We start from the raw sequence: 21,352 nt of genomic DNA on the forward strand, positions 1-21,352 counted from the left end.
GGAAGTATAACCATAATGACTGTACTTAGGTTTCAAGTATTAATTCCCCATCTGTTATGATTTTTTCCCCCTCTTTCAGTTTCTTTAAGAGAGCATGGAGTCTAAAAATTAAAAGCCAATTAAGATGAATTTAAGATTCAGGTTCTTTCATATTACAGTCAAATCAATCTAAAAATAAGCATAGTTTCATAGTTAAGTCACTTGGAAAGCTAGGAAATTTGACATATATTTCAAGAAAATTGTTATATAGACAGAACCTAAACTGCTAAAGAAGTCTCAGCTGTACATTAATGACCTTATTTACTGTATTCCATCAACATAAGGGACTTTATTGTACTTAAGAACAAATTGAGGCCCAGCAAAGGAGAAGTGACTTCTCAGAGACCACACAGGTATTTTATGCCAAAGCCAGGATGAGAAACCAAGTTTCCCAACTCCCAACCCAATGATCTCTATATATACTATGCTACTGCTTTCTTTGATTATGCATTTTTATCACCAGGATCAATTTATTCAACAAATACTTACTGATCACCTACTAAATGCCGAGCACTTTTCTGAGCACTAGGGATAAATGAATGAACAAAACACACACAAATCCTCACCCTCACAGGAAGATTATGAAATTAAAATATAATACCCTCTAAAATAAAAAATATACAATTGGAATATATGAAACTTGTGTGAGGGCTGCAAGTGCAGGCAGTTAAAGGAAAGGAAGGAAGAAAAGGCCTACAGGAACCGCAGACTGGAGTGTAGTTTCCAAACAATGTACAGTGAGATGAATATATGCTTCCTTGTCTTAAATCGTTCCTATCCAGTTTGTTCTCCCTGGGGGGAAAGGATACAGGCAGGAGAAAGTGGGGATTATGAAGATATATGGAAGAAAATGAACAAAATGGGGTGGAACTAAGGTGTATCTCGGGGACTAGAGCTCTTTTTCTACCTGAGCAGCCCTCTTACAATGTAATAAGACTTTTTAAAATTGGGTGTTTGAAGATTGGGATGACTAGAAGGTAAACAGGCATAAAATCAAGTAGAGAGGGAAAAGGACTACCACTGAGACATGAAAAGAAAGGTATAGAAAAGCATCTATGCTAGAAACCTTGGCACATCCTTGACTCCCTACTCTATCTTCAATCAAACACCAAGTCCTATTAATTATACCTCATAAATACTTATGAAATCCACCTCTTCCCCTCCTTACTATCACTTTCTTAGTTAGGATTTCTAACATCTCTTAACCTATATTACTTTCAAGTCTCCTAACAGATCTGCCTCCAAACTTGTTCCCTCAAATCCATCTTCCACATAAATGCAGTCAGATCTACTTAAAAGGCAAAACTGAACAAAATCATGATACTCCCAAGCTTAAAATCCTTCCATGGCTTTTCATCCCAAGATCATGTTTCTTTTTTTTTTTGGCCACGCCACACGGCACGTGGGATCTTAGTTCCCCAATGAGGGATCGAATGCACCCCCTGCAGTGGAAGCGTGGAGTCTTAACTACTGAACTGCCAGGGAAGTCCCAAGATCATGTTTCACTATCACCTGCAAGTCCTGCATCTGGCCCCTGCTTACTTCTGCAGCCACATTTCCAACCGCTCCCATACATTTTTATGTTCTTACAATACCAAACAACTTTAAGTTCCTGTATAAATGATGCTTTTCTCTTGATTCAGTGTGTTTGTTCACAAAGTCTCTTCTACCTTGGGTGACCAAGCGTCCCAGTTTTCCCCAGACTGTTCCAGTTTTAGCTCTGAAAATCTCACATCCCAACAAACTCCTCGGACTAGACAAATAGGGATGGTTGCCTACCCTACTTCCACCTAGACTGTTTTATCCTACCCCACCAAACCCTTTCCTGGCTAGCCTATACTCAACTTTTAAGCCTCAGCTCTTGTGTCACCTCCTTTTGACAATCTTGATTCCTTAAGCAATACTATTCTAAAAAACTTTCTACAATTATGAAAATATCTTATATCTGTGCTGTCAATACAGTAGTCACTAGCTACAGAGCAATGAAATGTGACCAGTATGATTGAGGAACTAAAATTTCAACTTCATTTATTAATAATTTTAATTAATTTAAAATCTGAACAGTCAAATGTAGCTACAGGCTGCTGTACTGGACAATGCAGTCTTAGACACCGGATTAGAAGTCCTTTCTTTATGCTTCTAGAATATTCCAAGCACATCTCTATCATTATACTCACTGAGTTTATACATTTTGTTATAATGATCTGTTTATGTACTTAACAATGCAACTAGATGGCAGGCTCCTGGAGGACAAGGACTTCTTCATCTTTGTATCCTCAGTAATTAGCAAGTAGTTAGCTGCTCAGTATTGTAGTATATGCTCAATATTGCTTAATGAATCAGCAATATAATAAAAGCTGATCTGAAGATACCGTACACCAAAAATCCCCTTCCAGGGACAGGAGTCTTTCATGATAAAGCTGGTAGCCTGAAGAGGCACTTAAAACCTGAAAGGTTGAGAGGACACTACAGTGACACAGTTTTTATGAAGTTCTATTCCACTTTTTTCAATTATGTCCAAACAGAAGCTCTAACCATACGTAGTGTCAAGGTAGACTGTATGTATACATGGCTTAAGAAGAATACAGCAGTACAGGTTTATGATATATCCCAACACTACTGTGCTTGGTTACTGAAGATTTTTCAACTCAAATTGTTTTTAGGTGCCCACCATATACAAATAAAGTAGGTTTTGTTGGTTTCAAATAATTCAGAAATAAGTTAACGTTCATCTGGTTTTGGAGGGGATAAAAGAAACAGAGTCAAGTTTCTTATGACCTTGATGTGCTTAGTTGGCAGGAAATGCTAAGATGCCTCAAGAAGCATAAACACTACAAGGACTTTAACATTTAAAGTCCTAGACAATGTAAGAGTTTTCAGAAATCCAGAAATGCCCAGGTGGGAAACAGCAAACCTGATCTAATAGAAATGTTACCAATAGGGAAGCAATTTCAGGTACTCCCCAAGTTATGAACAATAAACTTGTAAATATCTCCATAAAGGCACAGTTAGGTTTATATACCTCCCCTTCTCCCCACTAACCCCAATGCCTAATCTAAAGTTTTTCCATTTTCAGTTTTCTCCATTCCCAGCTCAGTTAATTGTATCTCAGATCCTCCTAATCTCTCTCTCTCTCTCAATACCCACGTTCTCTTTTACCCTCTTTATTTTCTTTCCAGTCTTAGAAAATTATTAAACTCCTTCTCTATCTCTCTTCCATTATGACTATCAAACCCTGACTCTAATAAAACTGCTAGGCAACGATTTATTCTATTCATTCTCATTATTTTAAAATATAAGATTCAAGTTTTACAAGGATATTCTGTTAGACACAATGAGAAGTGAAACATTTAAGTCCTTAAAAGTACTTAAAACATCCTTTTAGAGTTTCTATCTCTCATACTGTAATCAAATCTACTTTTCTTTAAGCCTCAGTGATTTAAGTAAATTTTAAATGTTATTTCCTAACCAATTTTGCTTTTAATTACCAGCAATACAAAAGAGGAACAAAAACAAAACCAACTATTGTCCCTAAGAATAAAGTTTTTACATTACATTATGGGTTAAATAAGCTTACGAAGACAGGTTTGTCAATATAACCACCATGTAATACATGGTTTTATAAGAATAATCCAACTTCTAATAAACTGTACTGAAAAAAGTATCTTTTTTTAAACAACCTGCTTTTCCCTTATCAAGAAACTTTGTTTCTTCAAGTGAATAATTTCTGGGAAAGTCACATTAGTAAGTAAAATAAGTGCAAACAATTTATTTTGAAATGATGATTTATATTGTTTATTAGCAGCAATCAAATATTTGACCATAATGCTTCATGTAATTATGAGAACAGTTTTGGCTGAGATGACGCAATAAGAGCTAGCTAGTTAACTCTTAACTTCTAGTACGCCAAATAGTTAAGAGTATACTGAAATAAGTAAAAGTGATTGACTGGTTCTCTATTGCTCTGTGTGTAACTTAGCCCTTAACTGTTGTCAGTTAACTAGCATAACTCCTCTCAGAAAGTTGTTTCTTGGCCCCAATAAGGTAGGGAAGTCACTGTCTCAGTCTAATGTTATTTTCATCTTGGTGGTGTGTTACTGAAAAGAAGTATAGCTAGTGAACCTCCTCCTAAGGTTCACTCGCCTTAGTTTTCTCCTTTGAGAAAACTCAACATCTAGAAGCCCAAGGCTTCCAAGATGGTTGTACTTCCCAACCCACCTTTCAACTGTTATGTTGACATCAGGAGGGAGAAAACGTATGTCTAAAACCTTCTACACCTCCCCTGAAGATCTAGAATTTAAAGGTTCCAAGCCGAGTGCTGGAAATAAATATTCTATGTCATTCAGTGTTCACTTGTCCTGTGTGAACTATTCTTTATGCCATTCAGAACCTCAGGATTTAATACAGAGGAGAATCATACCTCAGTTCCTCCATCTGAAAGGAATTCTATACACCCTTTTACTACTGAACTTTTGGAATACACCCTCTATGAAATTTGAGGAAATTTCATGGAGAGAAAAAACTGGAAGTATAAAGAAGATATATTTATATTCTAGGATGATTTATTATCCAAGATGATAGACAAAAGGAAACATTAAAATTCTAAAAGGGAATACTCCAATTAAAAAGAAGCTACATTTCTTGTAGGTACTGGAATACACTAATAGCAACTATGACATCCATTCTGACCAAAGAATGAACAAACCTCAAGCCAATCTATCACACATTTTTATTTGACAGCATTACGCTTTGTACAACAAGATAACATAATTTAACTAGAAAAGGAACACGTCATCATTTACCTTAGTCAATAACCAGTGATGGGACTTCCCTGGTGGCGCAGTGGTTAAGAATCTGCCTGCCAATGCAGGGGACATGGGTTTGAGCCCTGGTCCAGGAAGATCCAACATGCCACGGAGCAACTAATCCCAGGTGCCACAACTACTGAGCCTGCGCTCTAAAGCCCGCAAGCCACAACTACTGAGCCGACGTGCCACAACTACTGAAGCCCGCGCGCCTACAGCCCATGCTCCACAACGGGAGAAGCCACCGCAATGAGAAGCCCGCACACTGCAACGAAGAGTAGCCCCCGCTCACCACAACTAGAGAAAGCCCATGCACAGCAAAGAAGATCCAATGCAGCCAAAAAAATTTAAAAAATAAAAAATAAATAACCAGTGACTTTTCTGTCAAAGAATATAAATCAATTAAAGTACTCACGGGGCAAATGGGTAGTCTGATCAAACCGACAGTTTGGGAGATGGGGAACATTTTCAAATAAGGAAGAGATGATCAAAATAGCAGGTGCTTCTCTATAGATTAAAAGAGTTAGGTATGCCATGACATTTCTATATTCTGAGTTGTCTTGAATGGAAGACCAATTAATGACATGCCTTTAAAATTTCATGTAGATTGGGAGAAGCAAAATTTAAATGAAATGCCTGATACAGCCTTCTTTTATAGAAAATCCAAATAGCATAGATAAACGTCTTGAATAAATATATAAATTCAGGGCCCCAAATAAATTTCAAAAATGTCCTCCCATATTTCCAAGTCAACAAGAAAGGAGATACACACCCCATTCAGCAAAGTTTCAGAATGCCTGCTCTCCCTTCTCTAGCCACCTTCTGGGGAATATCTCCCTCTCATCATAGTCTTTGTTGAGGTTCAACCTTATGAAGATTCCTAATACCCCCTGCCCTGCCACTACTGACCAAAAAGGAGGCCAATCCATAGGCTTACCCATGACCTACGGCATAAAAAGATGAGCTGAGCTAGTCAGATTCCTTCTTTCAGGAATTTAAACCAAAAAATCTTGGGAAAGTGAAGCATTTAACTGTGGGAGCAGAAACAGCAAAACAGTAATGTAGAACTGGCTCCTGAACTTTAGTTCGTCTAAAAATTATCTGGGCAGCTTGTTAAAAAAGCAGGCTCCTGTGTCCCATGTCCAGAAATTCTGATTCAGTAAAGCCTGGGAGTAAGACTCAGAACCCTTCATTTGTAACAAGTATCTCAAGCAATATTGATATAGGTGGCCTAGAGAGCACATTATGAGTAATACTGATACAGAAAGAACCACAGGACACAAGCCAAAGTTAGGCGCAGGCAAAAATTAAATGCTAGGAAAGCACTGCAGAGAAAGTGGGGAAGTTGAACAACAGAAGAGAGAGAAGTACTATAAATTAAGAGTGGAGCCCAATGTCTGGCTTTATCCCAGGGCTTGCTCTGCCTGCAGGAACTGCTTTAACACAGTTCCTGCCTTCCTGTAACCAATTAGTTCAGCTTTTCCTGAGTTCTGGATCACATATATCCTTAAATTCCTCATTACTTGAGGTAACTTGACTGCAGCCAAAATATCTAAATAAAATTCACACATCAAAAGTAGTTTCTCTTTAATGAGAGGGAAACGTAAAATAACCAAAACATCTGCTCCTGAAATTAAGAACGGGAAACATAAAATCTTCAGATACTTCAGTTTCAAATTAATGTCTCTATCCAAGACCATCATCTCTAAGAGCTTCACCTAGTGATATCAATGATATTTTGCTTCTCTGAAACACTGAATATTGCTGACAACACCGCTCTTACTAAAAACTCCCTTCTTTCAATGCAGCAATATCATTCTTTATAGTCTCCCCATTACTGTATATATATGTTTGTTTTTTTTAAAAATAAATTTATTTATTTATTTTTGGCTGCATTGGGTTTTCGTTGCTGCACGCGGGCTTTCTCTAGTTGCGGCAAGCGGGGTCTACTCTTTATTGCGGTGTACGGGCTTCTCATTGCGGTGGCTTCTCTTGTTGCAGAGCATGGGCTCTAGGTGTGTGGGCTTCTGTAATTGTGGCTCGCGGGCTCTAGAGCGCAGGCTCAGTAGTTGTGGCACACAGGCTTAGCTGCTCTGCAGCATGTGGGATCTTCCTGGACCAGGGCTTGTACCTGTGTCCCCTGCATTGGCAGGTGGATTCTTAACCTCTGCACCACCAGGAAAGTTTATACATATATATATATATATATATTCATTCTTTTTTTTTTTTTTTTTAAAGAAACCCAAGTGGGGAATCTGAGCAAAGGGGAAGTAAGGGTTGCATAATAACAAAATTGTAGATAGGGTCAGTATACAAAAATACATTTAACTGGTCTTATAAAGTTGCTGGAGATGAATAGCAAATCTGACTCTATGCTTATTAGCAGCCAGTCTCAAAGTGGAGGGAATAACCATCAGTTCAAGCACAGGGTCAATAAGATAAAAAATAAATTAATTATTTATGAGAATCACTGCTTGTCTTGACATTGAAAACTACTAGAAAGTTTCCACAATTTCTCGTCAAAGGGGTATCGTGTAATGTTGTAGATAATGTTCTCAAAAATAGTCCATAGCAGCACTACAGTAAATTTTATCTGGCTGAGTTTTTCATGACATGTCTAATAGTGCAAATGTCAAGGTGAAATAGATAGAGTAGAAGCAATTTTATAAAGTCCAAAACAATACAAGTTTAGGTTTACAGATTTCTGATAGTCTGGTTTAATTAGGAGTAAAATTTAGACATCTACAGAATGGATAGGATGTTTGTCCTTCAAGCAACTCCTAACAAATATTATGTCTTGTAACTCCTATTAGATTTTGATAAGCAACTCTTCATAAATATTATTTCTTTTACCTTCTGATGACATTTTGGTGAGCAAACAATTCAAGGTAGCATTCCATGGTAAAATAATTTGAGTATAGATAGTTTGTGTTGTCAATTTTAAGGGTAGTGGGTAATGTGCCTTCCATTTTTATATCTTGCCCATCCTTTATAGCAAAGCTACTCCAAAGAATTACCCATGTTCAATGTCTTCACTTCCTCACCATGCATTATCTCCCTAATCTATACAATCTGGCTTCTATCCCCTATCATGCCACTAAAATTATTCTTGCTAAATCACTAATTATCTCTGTTTTGCCTCTTAGATATTTAACACCCAGCCTCTAACCCTTCCTGTCCTCTGAAACTCTCCCCTCAACTTCCGTGACACAACTCCTTTCCAACTTCTCTGGCAATACTTTTTCAAGCTCCACTTCTTCTGCTACCCCTCAAGCTCCACTTCTTCTGCTACCCCTTAAATTTCTATGTCTCAAGACTCTCTCCATCCTCAGCCCTTTGCTTTTCTTACTTTATATGGTCTCCCTGTGTGATTTCATTTACTTTGTGGACTCAATTATAATTTATAATCATATGATTCTAAATTTTATTTGTAGTCTTTATCTCTCTGCCAGCTCCAAACCATACATCCAACAGTGTACCAAGTATTTCCGCCCTACTGTCACACAGACACTGCAAATCTAACATGTTCAAACCTGAAATCATCCTCTCCTCTTCCTCATCCCAATCTGCAACTTCTCCGATATTTCCTCTCCTAATCAGAAATCTGGGCTTTCTCCCAGACTCATTCCTCTCTACATACCCTACATCTAAAAAGTCTGCAAGTCCTGGGACTTCCCTGGTGGCACAGTGGTTAAGAATCCGCCTGCCAATGCACGGGACTCGGGTTCGATCCCTAGTCTGGGAAGATCCCACATGCTATGGAGCAACTAAACCCATGTGCCACAACTACTGAGCCTGTGCTCTAGTGCCCACGAGCCACAACTACTGAGCCTGCATGCCACAACTACTGAAGCTTATGCACCTAGAGCCTGTGCTCCGCAATGAAGAGAAGCCACCGCAATGAGAAGCCCACGCACCGCAATGAAGAGCAGCCCCCGCTCGCCGCAGCTAGAGAAAGCCTGTGTGCAGCAACGAAGACCCAATGCGGCCAAATAAATAAATAAAATTAAGAAAAAAAAAAGGCCTTCAAGTCCTGTTACATCTACTTCCTCTATATCCACTGAATCTGCACCATTCCCATTGTCACTGCCTAGGTTCAGGTTCTTGCCATTTGTATGCCTAGGATACTTAAAAAGCCTCATAACTTCCCTGCCTCCAGAATCATCCCCTCTCTGATTCATCCTCCAAACTATTGCCAGAGTTGTCTTCCTTAAAATCTGATTTCAAATCTCTGTTTAAATCCCTTAATGGTTATGGGAAGACTTCTGCATACGTTAACCTCCTTACCTTAGTTTAATTTATCAAGATCTTTATGAACTAGGCCCTACTTATTTCTCTAGCCTTGTCTGCTTGTACTTTATACATACCTTCTTTTTTATTTGTTATACTAAACTATTTGTAGTTCCAGGTATATACCTTGCTATTTGATCCCTCTACTTCTACCGAGAATATACAAGGCTTAAAAATGCGGATTCTTGGGACTTCCCTGGTGGCGCAGTGGTTGAGAATCCGCCTGCCAATGCAGGGGACACGTGTTCAAGCCCTGGTCTGGGAAGATCCCAGATGCCGTGGAGCAACTAAGCCCGTGCGCCACAACTACTGAGCCTGTGCTCTAGAGCCTGCAAGCCACTGAGCCCACGTGCCACAACTACTGAAGCCCGCGCGCCTAGACCCGTGCTCCACAACAAGAGAAGCCACCGCAGTGAGAAGCCCGTGCACCGCAAAGAAGAGTAGTCCCCGCTCGCTGCAACTAGAGAAAGCCCATGCGCAGCAACGAAGACCCCAAGCAGCCAAACATAAATAAATAAATAAATAAATATTTTAAAACTGCAGATTCTTAAAGTTATGAATGACTAGGATCAAACCCCGTCTCTACCACTGACTTAATCCATCATACCACTGAATGACCAAGATCAAGTTACTTAAACCTCAATTTTCTCATCTCTGAAATTGAGGTAACACTGTTCACTACCACATACCATTGTTAAGAGAATTAAAAAATATGTCAAGTGCTTACTTCAGGGTGTTGCAGATGGTAAGAACTCAACTGACCAGTATTTATTTATTTATATTTTTACTTAGTTAATGCACACTAAAGCTTCAAGATTCAGCTTAAGCATTATCTCTTAAAGAAAACCTGATCCTCTAGATTCTTTTGGATATCCTTTCTCCTTTACTTTTATGACACTCAGAATATCTCTCTAAAAAGTAAGTATTACACTGCATTGATCTGTTTTTCCTCTTTAGACCTCTTAAATCAGCAGTCCCCAACCTTTTTGGCACCAGGGACCGGTTTCGAGGAAGACAATTTTTCCACAGATGAGGAGGGCAGGGGTGTGTGTGTGGGGATGGTTCAGGTGGTAGTGCACACGATGAGGAGTGACGGGGAGCGGCAGATGAAGCTTCACTCCCTCACCCACCCACCACTCACCTCCTGCTGTGTGGCCTGATAACGGTCTGTGGTCCAGGGGTTGGGGACCCCTGTCTTAAAAGACAGAATTCTACTTTGTTTCTCCAATGCCCACCAGAGTGACTGACACATACAGAGTAGATGTACAGTAGCATCTTGCCATGGAACTAAATGAATAGGCCATTTAGAACATATCTGATATCCCTACACTAAATTGAAAAGCTTTAGCCAGAAAAGAACACTTGTATAGTCTAGTCTGGTAGAGTAATCTCCCGGGATTTAACAGCAGTGACCTAGGCATAGAGACGTAGTTCTGATCCAAATACACAATTTCACAACCATTTTGTTCTGATTTTAGAATCAGGAAGCATCATAAAGTATAAATACAAATCACATGCAGTCATTTATAAATTGTCTTTTTGGAACTGAACTACATTCTGTAATTAAATTCTAAATTACACTGGAAAACCAAAAACATGTAATTATTTTGCAGACTAGGTAAAATTACTCAGCAGAAAATTTCCTACATCTTGGTAGATCTCCATCACCAGTCAATTCTCAGTAAGGAAGCTATGGCAACAATAAATACTAGTAACTCAGACTTAACTGGAAATAATCATCTCAGATAAGAAAAACAATACCCTTTTACAAACTATGCCAAGAACCTTCAGCCAAGTTCAAAAGCCATGACTGTCAACACCATTTCACTAAACTGAAATTTCAAACCTAAGAGCAAAAACAAGCAGAGAGAATCAAGTAAGATAACATATGCAAGTGCTTTGTAGATCATAAAACTATACAAACATAAGTTACCACTATTAAATACTTTATTACATTTTCATTATCTAAGAATTTATTTCTTCCAAGAAACCTCAATATTTTGTATACCAATAACTCATCTTACCGATTTTCTTTTTTTGTTGTCGACCAGCTGACTCCGTTATTGTTTCCTTCTTCTTTTCCACTGTAAACAACATAGTAACACCGTAAAAATTAATTATGCATTACACAAAAGAAACAAAGGATGTTTTATCACAGCTGAACCAATGAAAGAAGCTTACAAGAAAGTTACATGCTGCCTTTGATTATGGTCACGGTTAACTGGTATGCTCCCACACCTGCTGACAGTAAAAGGTAAACACAATATTCTAAAAATAAAACAGCAATATTGTAAGCATCATTAATTAAATACCCATAAAGGACTTTATAAAGACAAAGTCATAATCAAAACTGAGATGATTTTCAGACCATTAGCTGTGGGTGATTGCCTTAGGTAGAGTCTAAGCACAATTTTAAAATTCTGCTCTCTCAGGTGATTAATTGTAGTGCCATTCTCATATTCACCATAGAAGGTGGGCATTCATTCATTCAGTTATTGGCTGCCTAAGTTAACAGGCACCATTCTAGGTAAATAAAAAGATAAACATGATCCTTGCCCTCTAAAAAGCAATTCAGTGAGGGCACATAATCAAGTAACAATTATAGTATAGAAAAATGGCAACACATGCACAGGGTAGGAAGATCAGGAGAGCCAAAAAAGCTAAGACCAATTTTTTTTGAGGCTTTTCAATTAATATGACGATAGAGTAACAGTAAGCTTTTGAAGAAGAATAGTGTTAACATATTTATATTTTATATTTACTATCTTTAATCACCTATGAATGGACTAGCAATAGATACACCAAAAATCACCTTTACTCTATTTACATTATCTGTTTCTTATATTATCTTAGTATACTTTCTTTACTAGCAAATAGTACAGTACCTGTATTATTTCTAAAAGCTGCATTAAAGAGAATTGGCAGGTAGGAATCTTTCCCTTAGTATATTAAGTATGCTGAATTCTAAAGGCAAAATTGGTGTTACTCCTTTATCAAAGAGATATAAAATTCAATTTAACTCCACTATTACAAATAAAATGGTAAAGTTCTGACTAAAATAAAATGGTAAAGTTCTGACTATAATAAAATGTGTGTGCGTGAATATATGTATTGGGTGTCTAAGTGACAGGTACTGTTCTAGGTAGATAAAAAGATAAAACATGACATATATAGGGGGAAAAAAGAGTTGTTTTTTTTTTGTTTGGCCGCACCAGGCGGCATGTAGGATCTTAGTTCCCTGACCAGGGATCTAACCCGTGTGCCCTGCAGTGGAAGCTCGGAGTCTTAACCACTGGACCACCAGGGAAGTCCCAAGACAGATTTGGAATGAACTACTAGTATGAGATCATAAAAGGAAATTAAGTCAAATTCTACAAGATGTTACAGAAATAACATTTTAAAAGACATAATGGACAGAAACATTGATGCTTTATTCTTTATCATTATTATGAACCAAAGAAACAAAAAATATTTCTTTCCCACCTCAGAAGGACTATAACACAGCTACTTGGCATTTAACCATGACTGCATAAAAAACAAGGGGGAAAAAAAAAGTCAGAAGGCTAGAGAACAAAAACATAAGATGATACAATGAACATTAACCTGATCTTCTAGCACACTGGATTAAGACTAGATAAATCTTTTCTAGGGATAATATAAATTAACCTAATGGTTTTTTAACCTCATGAAGTTGCGAAGAAAACTCTTTTTGCTGATATTTATTCACCAGAACCTCACCCCATAACAAGAAATGGAGATATTGGACTTCCCTGGTGGCACAATGGTTAAGAATCCGCCTGCCAATGCAGGGGACACGGGTTCGAGCCCTGGTCCGGGAAGATCCCACATGCCGCAGGGCAACTAAGCCCGTGTGCCACAACTACTGAGACTGTGCTCTAGAGCCCACAAGCCACAACTACTGAGCTCACGTGCCACAACTACTGAAGCCTGCACGCCTAGAGCCCATGCTCTGCAACAAGAGAAGCCACCGCAATGAGAAGCACGCTCACCGCAATGAAGAGTAGCCCCTGCTCGCCGCAACTAGAGAAAGACTGCATGCAGCAATGAAGACCCAAGGCAGCCAAAAATAAATAAATTAATTAAGTTTTTAAAAAATAAAGGGAGATCCTTCTCTAAAAAAAAAAAGAAAGAAAAGAAATGGAGATATCAGAGTTGACAAAAATAAAAGCCGTCTACTATGAAACACATTTTTTACCCATGACCTGGTATTGCTGCATTCTGAATTCCAGAGTTGTCAAACAGTTTATAAATTACTCTAAAAGCTTTATCCTGTTGCACTGTAAACTAAAGAAATATTTCATACTTTACAATAATTTGTACTTAATAAATGCTCTCAAATAAATAATTTTGTTACAAGAATCCAATTACATATAGTACTTTAATCTTTCTCATTTACTGAAGTGTTCTTTCATTGGTCTATGTCATAAAAGTGACAACAAAAAAAGACTTACTGACATTTAGAGCACACTCATAAGTCTAGAGACCACCTAAATCAAACAACTTGGTACCTTTATGAAAGCATCTTTTGTCAAAGGTCCCACCACAATAGGACAGCTTTGTAGGTAACACCAGTGTTCTCCAAATAATGCCTAGGATCAGATCTGCACAAGATACGAAATCTACACCTAATTCTGATTCAAATATATTTATATTTCTTTGTATTCCTCAAAAACCCTACAAATTTTTTTGAGGTTTTAATTATTTTATTTTTTTAATTTCATTTCATTTTATTCTTTTACATTTTGAGCCTGTGCTTCCCATCGCTTTATTACAGAACAAAGAGTAGATGCAATAGCAAGGCTTCCCTTCAGTTTGGTTTATTACTATTGATTGGTTTGTTCACTGAAATGCGTGAAAATACACCTTAGTCACCTTAAATTCATTATTAGCTATCAAAGTCCAAAATGGATTGACTGATTCAAAATTGTTTCAATAGACAGAAAATATCTGCCTTTTCAACTGTGGCTGCCTACTTATTTATCTACTTATTTATACTCATAAAGGATTTTTGTTTGCCTGAAGTTGTGAATAGATTAGATTTTTATATAAGTTTAAAATATCAGGTAGTAACTATTTTAATAGTCTACAAGTTGGTGATCATCCAATGAGAGTTGTCACTGGAAAACATTTTAAAGAACAGATACATGTATATGTATAACTGAAACACTTTGCTGTACACCTGAAACTAACATAATGTTGTTAATTAACTATACTCCAATATAAAATAAAAAGTTAAAAAAAATAAATAACCAAAGTAAAACACTCATTTATTTTAAAGAGTCAGTTTTAAAGATAAGCAATTGTCTTATGCTTGCCCCCACTCCCTATTTCCTTCATTTCAAAGAGCAACCACTTTTACCTCTTTTAGTTGATTATTTTGATATTTACCCCTATATCCTTTTTTTTGGTTTTTTTGTTTTTTTGGCAGTGCCGGTGGCTTGTGGGATCTCAGTTCCCCAACCAGGGACTGAACCCGGGCCGTGGCAGTGAAAGCACCAAATCCTAACCACTAGACCACCAAGGAACTCCCATAAAGTTTTTTTTTCTTTTTCTTTTAACCCCTATATCTTGAAATAAGCTAGTTACATCATAAAATTGTTATAGTTATATACCATTGTTATAGTTGTAATTTTGGTTAAATGTGAGTTCAACATTTACAAAATTATGACCGTGAAAATACTGTTCACAGGTAATTTATGTAGCAAACGATTTAACTTCCTGCAAGCTTTTCGTAGATTTATGGCATTTTAAAATTTGTTTGGTTGTCTCCATACTTATCACTAATTCAGCCCCAGATTCTTAGTTAGCTGTCTAAATCTTTCCTGTACAAAGTCAGATCATTAGGCATTATAAATTTTCCTGAAGAAGTTTCTCCTAGCACCCTCTTATAAGCTCAGCCTGGTGCACAGCTGACATTCCTAAGAATGTCAGATCTAAATCTGCCGTCATCATTGTCACGGCAATTCCCTTCACCTGAGTCCTGTGTTGGAGCACTTGTTTCCTGGAATTCATAACTTCCTCTTTTTTTTTGGTTTACTCATTTGTCTTGGTGTAGTGTATTTTCCAATAGTTGGCCGAGATAAAATTTTGTAAGGCCTTGCATATCTGATAATTTCCTCAAAGGATCCTTTATGTCTGATATGTTTTTATTTCTGTCATTTCCATGTGACACTTTTTTATAGTTTCCATCTCCTGAAAATCCCCATCTGTTCATGCATATTGTCTAGATCCTTTAAAGGATCCTTTCCACTAGATCCTTTAACATGCTAATCATAGTTATGTACAAGTTCTATGCCTGGGCCATCTCTTTTTTTTTTCCTTTTTTCTTTGGTCACACTGCACAGCTTGTGGGATCTTAGTTCCCCAACCAGGGATTGAACCCGTGCCCCCTGCAGTGGAAGCGTGGAGTCCTAACCACTGGACCACCAGGGAATTCCCATGGGCCACCTCTAAATTTGGTCCCTACAAACTTTTCTTGCCTGGATCCATACCAAATTTTGAACACAGAATGTCAGAAAGGATTATGTTTGCAATTAAGACGTTTGTTCAAAGAGGGAATTTACCTTATTTCTTCCTATTAAATATCTCATGCTAAATAACAGTTATCCATTTGATTACAAACATCTAGAAGACAGTATCTATGCCCGTTCATTGCGTACTGCACTCATCATGGTGACCTCTACAGCGAGCAAGCAATCATATGTTTCAACTGATCATATAAATGAAAATAATACATGCTGAGTTCTTGTGTTTTTTTTTTAATTGAAGTACAGTTGATTTACAATGTTGTGTGAATTTCTGGTGTACAGCAAAGTGATTCAGTTATACATATATACATAAGTTCTTTTGCAGATTCTTCTCCATTATAGTTTACTACAAGCTATTGAATATAATTCCCTGTGCTATATAGTAGTACCTTGTTGTTTATGTATTTTATATATAGTAGTTTGTATCTTCTAATCCCAAACTCCTAACTTATCCCTCCCCCTATCCTTCCCTTTTGATAATCATAAATCTGTTTTCTATGTCTGTGCATGTTCACTGAGTTTTGATAGATTACCTGAAATAGAGGACCTAAGACCATAAGAAATGCCATGAGACATTCCAATCATCACCAACCTACCTCATACTTATCTTCAAAGCAAGCACATTAGTCAATTATATTAAAAAATACAACTATGGAAGCTTTGCCTGGCAACTGTTACTTTGAATTTAGGTGTCAGGTGAAGGAGACTTAACTTCTATAATACAGATAACTAGAAACAAGGCAATTAGTTGTGGATACCAAGGAAGCCCAAAATCTACAGAGCAAATTCATATAAGTATTTAAGGTATGAGAATATTAATCCAAACAAATTCGAAGCTAAATGTGTTTTGTATTTCATAAGACTACTCCATGATACATGTGATATGAAGAAATTTGTCTTTGGATGCCACTGCATGCTGGCTAACTAGTTTATGATCATAGCAGAATAATTCCTCACAAAGAATACATGTGATGTTACGTTATAGAGATCATTTATTCTTTAAGCTATTCAACACACTTTTATCAAGTAGCGAATCTGTGCCAGGAACTGTGTTAAGTGCTAGAGATACAAGGGCCTTTGCCCTCATAAAATTACAGTTCAGTTGGGGAGAGGACATTATTTGAATAATAATAATCACACATAGAAAAAATTGTAATTATGGTAAGTTCTCTAAGGAGAAGTATCTGGATAAATTAAGGCCCATGATCTGAAGATTTGATCCTGCTGGGGAGACTAAATAAGGCTTTGAGATCTGAAGAATGAGTAGGAGTTTATTAGACAAATGAGAAGGGAAAATTATTCCAGACAGAGGAAAAAGCAGATACAAAAGCCCAGCTCCATAGTAGGAAAAAGCAAGATTAGTTCAGAGGATGGCTAGAGAATAGAAAGTAGGGAAAAACATGACGCAGATGTGGTCGGAGGGGGAGAGAGGGAGGTACCTGACCACGCTAGACCTTGTAGGCCACACCTTTGTCCTCAAAGCAATGGGAAGAAATTGAGTGTTTTAAGAAGGGCAAATAACACAATCAGATTTGTGTTTTGAAAAACTACTCCAGGTGTTACTGAACAGAATAAATTTGAGTGGCTGCAGGTGGAGCAATGAGGAGGCTATCACAGTAAATCAAATGAAATGTGATAGAAGTTTAGGCTGAGTGATGGTGGCGGAAATGAAGAGATGTAGAAAGACTGAAAACTCTTCAGGAGGACAATAGTATCAGGGATTGAGAGTGGACTGCACATACAGGGTGATAGAAGGAAGTATTTGAATCAACAAATATTTATTAGACATTTACCATGTGCCAGCCACTTTTCTAGGTGCATGGGATACATCAGTAAACAACGACGATAAAAAAAAAAAAAAAAGAACCCTGCCCTAGTGAAGCGTTCATTGTAGCAGATGAATGAAAACAAAACAAATAGCAGGATAAGGAAGATGAGGAGTGGCAGTGGTACAGGAGGTAGGCTGACTGCAGTTTTAAATACGGTGGTCAAGTTAAGATTCACTGAGGTGAGCTCTGAACAAATATTTGAAGAAGTTACAAGGGTTAGGTAAACAGATATCACAGAGAAGAACATTCTAGGTAGAGGGAACAGCCATTAGATAGGTCCCAGCACAGGAGTGAGGCTGATGTGTAGTAAGGAACAGCAAACAGGTCAGTGAGGGTGGAGCACAGTGAATGAGAGGGAAAGAAGATCAGAGCCGTAACAGGGGACCTCTGTAGGCCACTGTAAAAACTTTGGCTTTTCCTCCGAGTTAAAATGGGACACCATCACAGAGTTATGAGCAGAGAAGGGACATGATCTGATATACTTTTAAAAAGATTATTCTGGCTGCTATCTTGGGAACAGATTACAGGGAAACACAACCACTTGTTGGAGGCTATCACAATAATTCATGCAAAGGATGATGGTGGCTTGGACTATGGTAGTTAGCAGTGGAGGTGATGTAAAGTGGGCAGATTCTGGATATATTTGAAGGCAGCCCAACAGTTTTGGATGTGGGCTGTGAGAGAAGAGTCAAAGATAACTACACAAGGATTATGTCCTTATGTCCTACACAAGGACAGGATTACCACTGACCAAGACTGTGACGGCTACAAATGTAGCAGGCTTAGAAGTGAAGAACAGTGTTCAATTTGGACAGCTTGGGTTTGAGATATACATTAGACATTCCAGTGGAATTAACAAGTTGATAGTTGGATATTTGAATCTTGCACTAACAGAGAGGGCTAAGGATATAAATTTGGGGGGGTCACTGGCAAATAGAGCACATAAATGAGTTCATTAAGGGAGTGAGTATAGAGGAAAAAAAATAAATTTTGGTCACTCCCAACAACAGGAGGTCAAGAAGAGGAACCAACAAGGAAACTGCAAAAGAACGACCAATTGACAAGTTAAGTGCAGAACCAAGACAGTGGGGTGTCCTGAAAGCCAAATGAAGAAAGTATAGTAAGGTTTCTGGCTTGCACCATTGGAAGCAAGGAAGTACCATTCACCGAATAGGGAAATACTGGAAAAGGATCACATGTGTGAAGGTAAAGATAATGAGTTTGGTTTTAAATATGTTGAGGTGCATTATCAACATTGAATAAATGAAGGAACAGTAAACCGTAACTTAAAAGGCCTGAATTTGGTTTCTAATTCTTTGTTTGCTCTGAGACATTAATACGTCATTTAACCTTTCTGAGTCTCAATCTCCTTTTCTAGAAAAGGAGAATAATTTTATACAACTGACCACAAATTGTTACTATGTGGATATTAGAAATGGGATGTTGTAAGAAAGAAAACTTCAAACTCTTATGAAGACATACAGTAAAGTCATAGAATACAGAAAGTCACAAGAATTTTAAGATGTGAAAGTTAGAGTTAATCTTTATAAGGCAGAAAAGGAGACTGAAAACCAAACCAAGCTTGTAAGGAACCATTCACATTATGCCTATAGCAGCCCCCTCAGCTGTATCCTGTGGAATTCCTGTTTTATTTCAAAAACAACAAACTCGACTTGTTCTTAACCTTTTCCTCAAATACTCCTTCAACCATCAGACCCAAATGAAAGTTGGCTTATCCCTGAAGACACCACTTACCTTGATACTTATCATTATGACCTGCTGTTCTCCAAACACACCTTACTAGTTAAAATTTCCCTATTTTTGCACATATACTATTTCCTTTGCCTGGAACTCCTTCCTCATCTCATCCTCTGTCCAAATTCTAACTACGCATGAAGGACTGCAAGGCTATCTGCATCACAAAGGCTTCCATAGCCCCTCACAACTGAATGGGGTCTCTTCTTTAGAACCACCACAGCACATAATAAGTACCTCTCTTGTCAGTCACTCCGCTGAGGTTTGTATTAGGTATTCTGCATAAAAGTCTTATATTTCGGGACTTCCTGGTGGTGCAGTGGTTAAGACTCCGCCTGCCAATGCAGGGGACACGGGTTCAAGCCCTGGTCCGGGAAGATCCCACATGCCGCAGAGCAACTAAGCCCGTGTGCCACAACTACTGAGCCTGCGCTCTAGAGCCCGCAAGCCACAACTACTGAGCCTGCGTGCTACAGCTACTGAAGCCCGTGTGCCTAGAGCCTGTGCTCCGCAACAAGAGAAGCCACCACAATGAGAAGCCCACGCACCGCAACGAAGAGTAGCCCCCGCTCGCCGCAACTAGAGAAAGCCTGCACGCAGCAACGAAGACCCAATGCAGCCAAAAATAAAATAAATAAATTTATAAAAAAAGTTTTCTTTAAAAAAAAGTCTTATATTTCTAAACAGACTTCAATTCTAGTCAGATTCACCTTTGTATTCCTATAAAGTTTTTATATGAGTTGATGCTCCTAATATATGTACTGTGAACATGCACTCAGTGAGCCTCATGTGTTAAAACTGTTTTTAAAGGATGTTCCCATACTCACATTTTTTACTCTGTTTTTCCACTTCTGCCTTCAGTCTCTTGTACTTGTCTGTCCTGTAAACCAGGACCCAGGTTATACCTGAAACATTAAAAGCAACATGCTAATAGAGAAATGTTTGGAACGGTCACAACAGCCTTTATTAGTGGTTACCGTTAGATAAGAATGGATTTCAATTTTCTGCTCTATATTCACCAATAGTTAACTTTTTTCAAACGTTAAGACAACTGAATCTTCAACCAAAACTGTGACAAGATACGAAGGTGTCTTCACAAACACGCAAGTGAAACCTCCCCTAGACCGAAGAAACCTCGGCAATCGATTCCACACTACCCCTCCCGCTCCTGGAGGTAAGATTCCCTGGAATGGAGGTGAACCCCACTCCCACCCCCGCCAAAGGAAGCAAGGCTCGCGCCCTCTCCCTAGGCTCGAGGGACCCAGTGCCTAGGATCCTTCCCTCGGGGACTGATCAAACGTCAGAGAAGCAGCCGCTCTCACCCTCGGCGAGCAGAGCCGTGCACACGGAGATAAACACGATGAGCAGCGTGTCTGCGAACATGGTGCTCATCTTGCGCTTCAGCCTCTGCACTCCCACCCGCCAGGGGGGAAGCGCTCGAAAGCCAGGGAAAGTGAAGCGAAAACGACTTTCCTAGATTTCAGGACAGCCGAGTAACACAGCAGCTCCGTCAGCCTGGAAGCCTCACTTCCCCTTCCGGGGCGCAGCGCCGGAAGTGCTCCTCCTGGCGTGTCGCGCTACCGCGAGAATCCCGTAGAAACCGAGCTGCGTGGGGCTTACGGGCTGGCGCTCAGGCCGAATCTCGCGAGAGTTGGAACTGGAGCAACTGAATCGGAGTTGCGGCGGCGGGACCTCGTCCGGTAGCGTTTGCTCGCGGTGGTGGCCCAGAGTCCACTTGTTTTGACTCGTCTTCGTTTCTGTCTCAGCCCCACATCTAAGGTCGAGTAGGTAGTTTACCCTAGGTTTGCGTAAAGTGAGGAGATTGACTTCCGCACACCCGTACCGAATGCCTGTGTTTAGATGCCGGGCCACGGATTTGGGGCGCGAACGTCAATGAATCGTGGGCCGCTGGCTTCCAGGCACTCACATTCTAGTAAAGGAGAAAAACTTGTACATACGGTGTGATTAGGGTTTTAATAGAGGTATGACCAGAATGCTGCGGTGACCCGGTTGAGGGGATGGTCAGAGAAAGCTGGTAAAAGGAATTGAAGCAGTCGCTTAGAGAAGTCTGAGTGCTTTTGTAGAA

At 38.8% G+C, this 21,352-nt stretch overlaps 2 protein-coding genes across 8 annotated transcripts in view; one reads left to right on the forward strand and one right to left on the reverse strand.

The window, feature by feature from the left end:
• TMCO1 (transmembrane and coiled-coil domains 1) overlaps positions 1-20,806 on the reverse strand; it is a 55,489-nt gene extending 34,683 nt beyond the window's left edge. For both annotated transcript variants that reach the window (XM_059935364.1, XM_059935355.1), the window contains exons 1-3: positions 20,589-20,806; positions 20,094-20,171; positions 11,159-11,218 (exon numbers count right to left, since the gene is read on the reverse strand). In XM_059935364.1, the coding sequence (XP_059791347.1) occupies positions 11,159-11,218; positions 20,094-20,171; positions 20,589-20,658 (208 nt within the window). In that variant the 5' untranslated portion in view covers positions 20,659-20,806. The remainder of the gene's footprint in view (positions 1-11,158; positions 11,219-20,093; positions 20,172-20,588) is intronic.
• Positions 20,807-20,917: 111 nt separating this feature from the next.
• Positions 20,918-21,352, forward strand: part of LOC132352617 (protein piccolo-like) — a 28,634-nt gene continuing 28,199 nt past the window's right edge. For 4 of the 6 annotated variants that reach the window (XR_009498818.1, XM_059903218.1, XM_059903258.1 and 1 more), the window contains exon 1: positions 20,918-21,050. The gene's annotated coding sequence lies outside the window, so the exon portion shown is untranslated. The remainder of the gene's footprint in view (positions 21,051-21,352) is intronic. The other 2 variants (XM_059903226.1, XM_059903248.1) reach the window with 2 other exon arrangements.

Source organism: Balaenoptera ricei, chromosome 1 (genome assembly GCF_028023285.1).
Source record: "Balaenoptera ricei isolate mBalRic1 chromosome 1, mBalRic1.hap2, whole genome shotgun sequence".
Classification (NCBI taxonomy): Eukaryota; Metazoa; Chordata; class Mammalia; order Artiodactyla; family Balaenopteridae; genus Balaenoptera; species Balaenoptera ricei.